This window comes from Bombina bombina, chromosome 6, assembly GCF_027579735.1.
Source record: "Bombina bombina isolate aBomBom1 chromosome 6, aBomBom1.pri, whole genome shotgun sequence".
Lineage (NCBI taxonomy): Eukaryota > Metazoa > Chordata > Amphibia > Anura > Bombinatoridae > Bombina > Bombina bombina.
The window spans coordinates 35,668,546-35,678,587 of NC_069504.1; the positions used below are offsets into that span (position 1 = coordinate 35,668,546).

Sequence of the window (10,042 nt, forward strand, 5' to 3'; positions counted from 1 at the left end):
CAATAACTAGCAGCACCACATTTCTTTATAAAGCACCGGTCTTGTGAAAACACAGTGTGAAGACTTTAAACATTGTAACAAGCTGAAAAGGCTTTAGAGGAAAACTCCTCCCCTTTCTTACTTTTATTTTTTGCTGCCTGCTAGTTTGTTTGCTTGTTTCCTGATACTACAAAGTCCCAATTTGCAGTCTATGCAAGTTTCCTGTTTGTTTCTACAAAGTTCCAAATTGCAGTCTATGCAATTTTCCTGTTTGTTTCTACAAAGTACCAGTTCTACAGCATATGCAATTATCCTGTTTGTTATTACAAAGCTCAGCATTCCTAAATGTTATTACACAGTTCTAGTCTACAGCATATGAAAATATTCTGTTTGTTATTACAAAGCGCTGCATTCCTGCCTGTTATTACACAGTTCCACTTCTACAGCATATGCAAGTATCCTGTTTGTTATTACAAAGCGCTGCATTCCTGCCTGTTATTACAAAGAACTGTATTCCTGCCTAATACTACAACCTATAGACTTTGTCTTATTTAATTGCATATCTCTACATTGCTTTATCCTATAAATAAAACCATCTCCTTTATTTCCTAAAACCTTGTACCTGTTTAATTATGCCTAAAAGGAAAGACTCACGCAGACAAAACACAACATTAACCCCAAAACCTGACACCTCTGCACAACAGCTCCTTACTCCTGAACCTGCTCCCTTGCAGAGTATGACACTTAAAAATTGTGGAAAAGCATGGACAATCTTAAGGTTACAAGTCCATCTCCAGAGATCTTAATGTTCCTGTGTCCACTGTGCACAACATTGTCAAGAAGTTTACAGCCCATGGCACTGTAGCTAATTTCCCTTGACGTGAACAAAAGAGAAAACTTGATCAAAGATTGCAACGAAAGAATGTTCGAAGAGTGGATAAAAAGCCTTGATCAACTTCCAGACAAATTCAAGCTGACCTTCAGGCACAGGGTACAAATGTGTCAGCTCGCACTATACATCGCCATCTGAATGAAAAGGGACTCTATGGTAGGAGACCCAGGAGGACCTCACTGCTGACACAGAAACATAAAAAAGCCAGATTGGAGTTTGCCAAAACTTACCTGAGGAAGCCAAAATCCTTTTGGGAGAATGTGCTGTGGACAGACAAAACAAAATTACAGCTTTTTGGTAAAGCCCATCATTCTACTGTTTTCAGAAGAAAAAATGAGGCTTTTAAAGAAAAGAATACAGTCCCTACAGTCAAACATGATGGAGGTTCACTGATGTTTTGGGATTGCTTTGCTGCTTCAGGCACTGGATGTCTTGACTGTGTGCATGGCATTATGAAAACTACCAAAGAATTATGTGGTGCAATGTAGGGCCCAGTGTCAGAAAGTTGGGTCTCCATCAGTGGTAATGGGTCTTACAGCAGGACAATGACCCAAAGCACACGTCAAAAAGCACCCAGAAATGGTTTAAAACAATGCACTGGAGAGTACTGAATTGGCCAGCAATGAGTCCAGATCTCAATCCTATAGAGCACCTGTGGAAAGATCTCAAAACAGCAGTTGGGAAAAGGAAGCCTTCCAATCTGAGAGACCTGGAGCAGTTGGCGAAAGAAGAGTGGTCCAAAATTCCAGTAGAGAGGTGTAAGAAACTCATTGATGTTTACTGGAAGCGATTGATTTCAGTTATTTTTTTTCATGGGGTTTGCTACCAAATATTAAATTGAGGGTGCCAATAATTTTGTCCAGTCCATTTTTGGAGTTTTGCTTGGAATGTCAGATCTTTTTTTTTGTATTGTGTCATACCAATACAAACAAAATAAATAAATATGAGAATGCCTAAAAATTTGTAATTGCAACAATTTTCTGGGCAAAGTGGTGCATTATCTGACAGAAATGCAGGGGTACCAATTTTTTTGGCCATGACTGTATATTTAGGTATAGATATATATTGTACAAAATAACATCATATATATATGAATCACTGCACTAACCCTAGCTAAGCTTATAAGCTGTGTGAACGCTTTGGCGTAAAGGGAATCTGATGAAAAGCAGACTTGAAGTAAAAAAGTGTGTCATTGTGAATCTAATTTGCATATCTTACCCAGAATCCTTTGCTGCATTGGAAACAATGTAATTCAGAGGTTTTCTGTGGGAAAAACAAGCCTTCTGGCCTGTCTAGATTTGTTAATGAACTACACAAGTTATTTTCTCTCTCTCTCTCTCTCTCTCTTTCTCTCTATCTATATATATATATATTTATTTCAGAATAAATAGAACATATTCTTCAATATGAAAAACAGAGAGTGGGGTGTAAGGTAATTTTTCCACTTTTTTTCTCCATTGACTTCTATGGGGAAATAAGTGAACGCAGAACTTCTGCTTTTTGCGCTTGTCAGGTAAGCGCACTAGTGAAAACTGTTAACTTTCAACTCATAATACGAGCACAACACGAACATCGCAAAAAGCTTACTTCTAGCGCCATTAACGCTCGAGCGGGAGCGTTTAACGGACTTAATGCTCATATGTTAAATCACTTGAAAGTGATGCAGCATAACTATAAAAAGCTGACAGGAAAATATCACCTGAGAATCTCTATGTAAGAAGGGGAGATATTTTACTTTAAAATATCTTCAGCTCACCAGAGTAATGCTGTAAAGCTGCAAAGAAAAAAAATAAATAGCCAAGCGGCATCAGAAGTGATGAGGTCTTGCATTGCTTTACTGTGATCTCATGAGATTTCACTTAAATCTCATGAGATTTCACAGTAAACTTCCATAAACTGAATAGGAAAATAACATGCATGTGCCTGCACATGCAAGATGCACATTTCCTTGGAACTTTACAGTGTGAATACTTCGGAAATTTTGAGGTAAAATATCTTCCTTTTTTACATAGAGATGTTAAGGTGATATCTTCTAGTCAGCTTTTTACAGCTATGCTGCATCACTTTCAATTGCTTTAACATTTGGGTATCATGTCCCTTCAAATAGCGCTCCACACGTAATCTGGCCCTTTATAGGGAATTCTAATTTGAGTGTTATGTCCATTTAAACCATTTTTTTTTGTTTTATTGGTGTATAGCTGATATGTGGCCCCATCACAACTCCTCACACCTCCTCATACTTTTGCAGACTGTTATCAACACCATGTGCGGGCGAGGCATGCAGGTGCTGAACTATGTAGAGGCCAGGGAGTTTATCTATACCAATGGCTGCAACGATAAGCTGGTGAACTGGCTGCACAGTACCTTGTTCCTTCTGGGCGGCGTCACGCTGGGCCTGGCTATACCACAGGTAAGACTGCAAGCACAATATACAAAGAATCACACAGCATGTATCCAAACATATTTACTTTTAACTGCTTCTTTCCTATCATTCAGCAATCAGAAGAGTAGACAGGCTTCCCTTTAATAGTTAGCCCACCCATTCACACTTGTCATTAGTTAACCAATCAGGATCGCTAAAAAAGGAAGAGGAACTCTTCCAAAATTCACACTTATTTTTTATATTTTGTCTGATTTCTTTCTCACACTAAAGGGACATTAAACAATTTGGGTTGGTAATATAAAATGATTAACTATATTTATATTAAAAAAAACTCTGCAATATACTTTCATCATTTATTTTGTCCCCTTCTCCTGTAATTCCCTTCTGAAATTATGAGCTTTTTGGTTCCTGATAGAAATGGAAGTGCAGAACACTGTTCTATTCCCCACAGCCATTGGCTGCACACTCTAGTGACCTATTTATAACTGTCCCTAATTGGCCACAGCAGAGAAGGTAACCTAAGTTACAACATGGCAGCTCCCATTGTTTTATAGACACTAAGGGGTCAATTTATCAAGCTCCGTATGGAGCTTGATGCCCGTGTTTCCGCTTGAGCCTTCAAGCTCGCCGGAAACAGAAGTTATGAAGCAGCGGTCTAAAGACCGCTGCTCCATAACTGTCCGCTTGCTCTGAGGCGGCGGACAGAAATCAACCCAATCGAATACAGTCGGGTTGATTGACACCCTTTGCTAGCGGTCGATTGGCCACAAAACTGCAGGGGGCGGCATTGCACCAGCAGTTCACAAGAACTGCTTGTGCAATGATAAATGCTGACAGCGTACGCTGTCGGCATTTATCGATGTGCAGCAGACATGATACGCTACATCTTAGCATGGCAGCTCGCACTATAATAAATTGACCTCTAAAACTTTACAGTAATTTTGTCAATATTTAAACAGCTAATGAAACTTTATAAATACAACTGCATATTATTCTCAGACTGATCTTTTCTTTAAATGCATCATTCTATCTAGCATGTATTTAGTGTTTAATGTCCCTTTAAGGGCTCTATTTATGATGCTGCAGATGCAGGTTTGGTGCACTAGGGTGGTACAGGCATGCGCAAGTGTAGTTGTAAACGGTAATGCTTGTGCAATGGTAAATGCCGTCAGTGAATGTTGCCTGCACACCACAATGCCAGGCCTTGCTCACCTGCAGTATGATAAATAGGTCCCTAAGCCTTTGGAAACAGAGAATTAAATATATCCTTTTTAATTATAAATGTATCCTTTTTGTCTCTTTCCTATTCTGGTTTTCTGTACAAGCTGGTTGGGATTCTCCTTTCACAAATCCTAATAAATCAAATAAAGGACCAGGTAAAACTGCAGAGCTATAACCAGCAGCACAGATCAGATCCATGGTACTGACAGACGGACGCACGTGCACGCCCGTCACTGATCTAAATAAGATGCTGCAGCAGATGTGCACTTGTGGTGGTATCAACGCTTTGTGCAGGATGGAGAGGAGGCAGCGCTGGAACGCATTTACTCCTTTTATAACTTGTAAGGGACCACGATCTTGTTTCTTTTTTTATTTGATTGATTTTTAATTTAATGTCCTTAAGAGCTTGGAATTAACACTTTGAAGTCAGTGTAAGTACTGAGTGTGCCAAGAAATCTGTAACATAGTTGTGTGCGTTACTAACATTAAATGTTCAGGATCCATATGGAAGTTTAGCACATAAAATATTAATATTTTATTTTACTCTAAGGAAACACAGTGACTACTAAGTGCAGTATTTCTTATCTTCACTCCCCTAGTATAGGGTGGTACAGCTCCTCAGATCATGCATTGGTTATGGAAATACCTTGTTAAATAAAAACTATATTACAAATATGGAGATTTACCATTTAAAGGTCAACAATTGCTGCACCAGCTGACATATTTTTCCCAGCATTCCTCTGTGCCTGAGCTAATATGATTCTGTGATTTTGTATTTGTAAAGCAGCTTTTTGCTATTTTTGTATGTAAAAGCCATTAAAAGGGCCAGTATGTCTTTTGCACATTCACGTGCCTTTAATATGTTATTACTGCCAAAGAAGCCGCCAATACACAGTGAGATCTATTGCCCCCTATGCCAATCCAACAGAATTCCTGTGCTTAAATCTTGTACGGCAGCTCAGATGATTTTTGGATTCCCTTTCAAGCTCATACCCATCAAATAGATGAGCCACCATCGTAAGGCCAGATTACAAGTGGAGCATTATTTAAGCTTTTTGGGCGTGCCCTATTACAAGTTGAAACTGTTTTTGCTCTTGCACTAACCCGACGAGCAGAAAAAGACAAACTTACGTTATCGCACGTTATCTTCAGACTCACCAGAAACAGCAGTTATGAAGCAGCGGTCTAAAGACCACTGCTCCATAACCCTGTCCGCCTGCTCTGAGGCGGACAGGAATCGCCGGAAATCAACACGATCGAGTATGATTGGGTTGATTGACACCCCTTGCTGGCGGCCGATTGGCTGCGAGTCTGCAGACGGCGGCGTTGCACCAGCAGCTCTTGTGAGCTGCTGGTGCAATCCTTTATACGGAGAGCGCATTGCTCTCCGCATTCAGCGAGGTCTTGCGGACCTAATCCGCACTGTCAGATCATGTTCACAAGACCTTTGATAAATAGGCCTCAATCACTTGAGGGCTCGTGTGCAATAGTAAATGTGGTCAGTGATTTGCTGCCCGCCAGAGGAGAAGCCGGGCGAATATGTACGCCACTGCCCGCCCGTTGATGATAAATCAAAGGCAAAAGCTTTTCTTATCAACTGGAATGACTTTAAATGTGAAACCCCTTTAAAAAAGCCACTAGAGGCACTTTGCACAGAAATTCTAATGGACTGGAATGGGTGACATTAAACGTACTGTAACCTCATCTGCAATGTTGTTTTCTCTTGTTGCATTTAGCAGAATAAAAGCTACAAATATAAAATGTTTCAATGGGGAAAAATAAATTGAATTGTAGCAAAGTTAGATGTAAACATCTCAGTTTTTCCACCCCAATATGTTTTTGTTTAAAGGGACAGTAAACACTCATATAAGGCACAAAGTTTGCTTCTGGGATCCCGCTCGCCCGGCATTGTGGCCACTGCAGTTATCATTGCATGAGCCCCCTGCTCTCACACAACCAATCGTGCGAGGGTTGGACGATCATCCTGATCAGACTTGTGGCGGAGCGGTTAAGTAGGTCTTAACACTGCAGCCACCTAACTAGAGTTTCAGGCCCGTTTGTACACGCCTGAAAACTAAGGCTCCGAAAGTGGTTTCCACTGCTTCATAAATGGAGCCCAAAACGTTTAGTTATGCATAATGAAACAACTTTGCAATGTATTTGTATTGTTAATTTTGCCCCCTTTTTTAATCTAATTTAGCTCTGAAAATTGAGCAATTTCTGATTCTCAGAACATGAAACAATGCATTTTATACTAACATTATGACAGTAACTGGTCTTGTTGTCTGCTGTCTAAAGCCCAGTTGTGCTCCTTCAAGTAAGGTAAATAGCAGGTGCAGTTTGGCTATTGAAAAATAATTGCTGTAAAAATGGTTTTCATGTGTTTTAAAAATGTTAACATTTGGCTAATGTTATTCTATAGCAACACAACAGAAATGTCTTATAAATATAAGGTGTTTACTGTCCCTTTAATTGTTATCTCATTCATGCAGCAGGTAAACCCCACCGTATTTAACCAGCTGTTTATCAGATATTAATTCATGTTAGATGTGTGCTGAGTTTTACTGTGACTGTCTGTCTCAGGTTTGTGATTTTAAATAAATGTTGATGGAAAACAATATTTGTCACTTAAGATGTGTTTTATTTGTAGCTGCCCTTGTCGTTGTGTCTGTGAGTGACAGATTCAGGGCTGGATTGTAAGTGGAGGGAAAATGATTGTGCAGGGCCCGTTATCCTGCCCTCTGCCTCACTCAAACAATAAGGCGCCATCTTGCATTACAAGTGACAACACACCTGCTAGAGCAGGGCAGTAATAGCACGCTCATGGCTCTAGTTGTCAGTTAAAGGGACATAATACTCATATGCTAAATCACATGAAAGGGATGCAGCAGAACTGTAAAAATATCACCTGAGCATTTCTATGTAAAAAATAATAAAGCAATTTTACCTCAAAATGTATTTAGCTCACCAGATTATGTGCTCTGAGAACAGTTATACTTCAGATGCTGTCAATCTGCAAGATACAAAAAAACAATGGCCAATCAGCATCAGCTGTGCTGAGGTCATGCTTTGCCTTTGCTGTGATATCATGAGATTTCATAGAATTTATATTGTAGGTAGAGAAAAGAAGCATTATAATGGCACACTTAAAGGTTTATAATACCTGAAGAGTGTAGATGGAAGGTAGATATGTTATAGCCAAAAATAGACCAAAAAAATATTAAAATATACCTTTTATTCAATATGCATTAAAATAGATGTGTGGACCATGCCACCAATAAAACCAATGTATGTAATTAACGTGTTGGTGTAAATTAAAAACGTTATCAATGATGAGCACTGCTAGTCCTCCAAGACAAAACTAGTTGTTTTGTCAAATAATCAATAAAAAGTAATTATATATATTAAGTATATATTCTCCTAAGTAAGATATATCCTAGCCCTGACAATCAGTCAGGATCAACACTATATATCTAGGATAAGAACTGTAACGCCGTAGTGATAGGCTAAAACAATTAAGGGTATATATGTATTTGGCACACTGAAGTCTTAAATAACGTAATATTGTATGTCCACACTGACTGAGCTTAGTAGCAAAACAGTGCGCTCAAAAGTAAATATCCACTTATTACCTATTAATACCGTAACCTTTTGCGTTATAGTTATAAAGTTGTTAAATATAACTTAAAAGGAGAGTAATAAATGGCATTAGTATATAGCGGTAGACACTTGTATATCCCACTGTATTGTTAAACAATCTATTTAAAGTGATCTCCCATAAGGGAGAAAGTAAGCCCCACAAAAGTTACTAAATTATAAGGCAGTGGGCTGAGTAGCGTTACAAGAACTAGTTGCCAGATAGGCCAACAGTTAAACCGCTAAGTACTATTTGGTATTAAAACTATAATACTATCTATTTCAACAACATTATAGGACACGGAGGACAAGCAGTGCGTACGCCTGACGCGCGTTTCGCATCTGCTTTATCAAAGGCCTTATAATTTAGTAACTTTTGTGGGGCTTACTTTCTCCCTTATGGGAGATCGCTTTAAATAGATTGTTTAACAATACAGTGGGATATACAAGTGTCTACCGCTATATACTAATGCCATTTATTACTCTCCTAGTAAGTTATATTTAACAACTTTATAACTATAATGCAAAAGGTTACGGTATTAATAGGTAATAAGTGGATATTTACTTTTGAGCGCACTGTTTTGCTACTAAGCTCAGTCAGTTTTGTCTTGGAGGACTAGCAGTGCTCATCATTGATAACGTTTTTAATTTACACCAACACGTTAATTACATACATTGGTTTTATTGGTGGCATGGTCCACACATCTATTTTAATGCATATTGAATAAAAGGTATATTTTAATATTTTTTTGGTCTATTTTTGGCTATAACATATCTACCTTCCATCTACACTCTTCAGGTATTATAAACCTTTAAGTGTGCCATTATAATGCTTCTTTTCTCTACCTACAATATAAACTATGTTATATAGGCATTAGGCACTACCTACTGGTGCACCTAGGAATCCACCAATAGGTCTAAGGTTATATACCTCCCTCCCACCTTCCCTATAGGATAATAGGGACTTTCTATCACAAATTTCATAGAATTTACCTAAACTGAATAGGAAAATAATGTGACTGTGACTGCGCATGACAGATGCACACTCATTAGCAAGTCCTGGGACAAGCATACTGACTGGCTGCTTAAAGTCTCTTTACAGGGGGATGTGAATACTTTGGAAATTTGAGGTAAAATATCTTCTCTTTTTACATAGAGATGTTCAGGTGATATTTTCTAGTCAGCTTTTTACAGCTATAACATCAATTTCATGTCCCTTTAAGTATTGCGTTATTATTATTATTATTATCAGGTATTTGTAGAGCACCAACAGATTCCGCAGCGCTGTAAACATACTCGGTATACAGGATAGCTTTTGTAGGGATCAAGTGGGTAGAGGGCCTTGCCTAGAGTTTCACTGTTGCATAGGCTTACATTCTAATGGGTTCAAGGGGAAAGCAATGGAGTTAGGAAAGGTTAGTGTTGGTTGTAAGCATCCCTGAATAGTAGAGTTTTTAGGGAGCGCTTGAAGCTGTTAAAAATAGGGGAGAGTCTTGTGGAGCGAGGCAGGGAGTTCCACAAGATGGGGGCCAGTCTGGAGAAGTCCTGTAAACGGGAATGTGAGGAAGTAACAAGAGAGGAGGAGAGGAGGAGATCCTGAGCTGATGGACAGGAGGGAGAGTATCTGGAGACAAGTTCTGAAATGTAGGGGGTAGCAGTGCAGTTGAGAGCTTTGTATGTCAGAGTGAGGATTTTGTGTTTAATCCTAGAGGCAAGAGGAATCCAGTGAAGGGATTGGCAGAGAGGTGCAGCAGATGAAGAGCGACGAGTAAGGAAGATGAGCCTGGCAGAGGCATTCATAATGGATTGTAAAGGAGCTATGCAGCAGCTAGGTAGACCAGAGAGGACGGAGTTGCAGTAGTCGAAGCAGTAAAGGATGAGAGAGTGGATTAAAATCTTAGTTGTACCTTGTGTAAGGAAATGTCTAATTT

The 10,042-nt window shown here is 39.1% G+C and overlaps 1 protein-coding gene across 3 annotated transcripts in view; it reads left to right on the forward strand.

Moving 5' to 3' along the window:
* TSPAN33 (tetraspanin 33) overlaps positions 1 to 7,093 on the forward strand; it is a 130,402-nt gene extending 123,309 nt beyond the window's left edge. For all 3 annotated transcript variants that reach the window (XM_053716357.1, XM_053716359.1, XM_053716358.1), the window contains exons 7-8: positions 3,120 to 3,281; positions 4,580 to 7,093. In XM_053716357.1, coding sequence (XP_053572332.1) covers positions 3,120 to 3,281; positions 4,580 to 4,681 — 264 coding nt within the window. In that variant the 3' untranslated portion in view covers positions 4,682 to 7,093. The remainder of the gene's footprint in view (positions 1 to 3,119; positions 3,282 to 4,579) is intronic.
* The last annotated feature ends 2,949 nt before the right edge of the window (positions 7,094 to 10,042 follow it).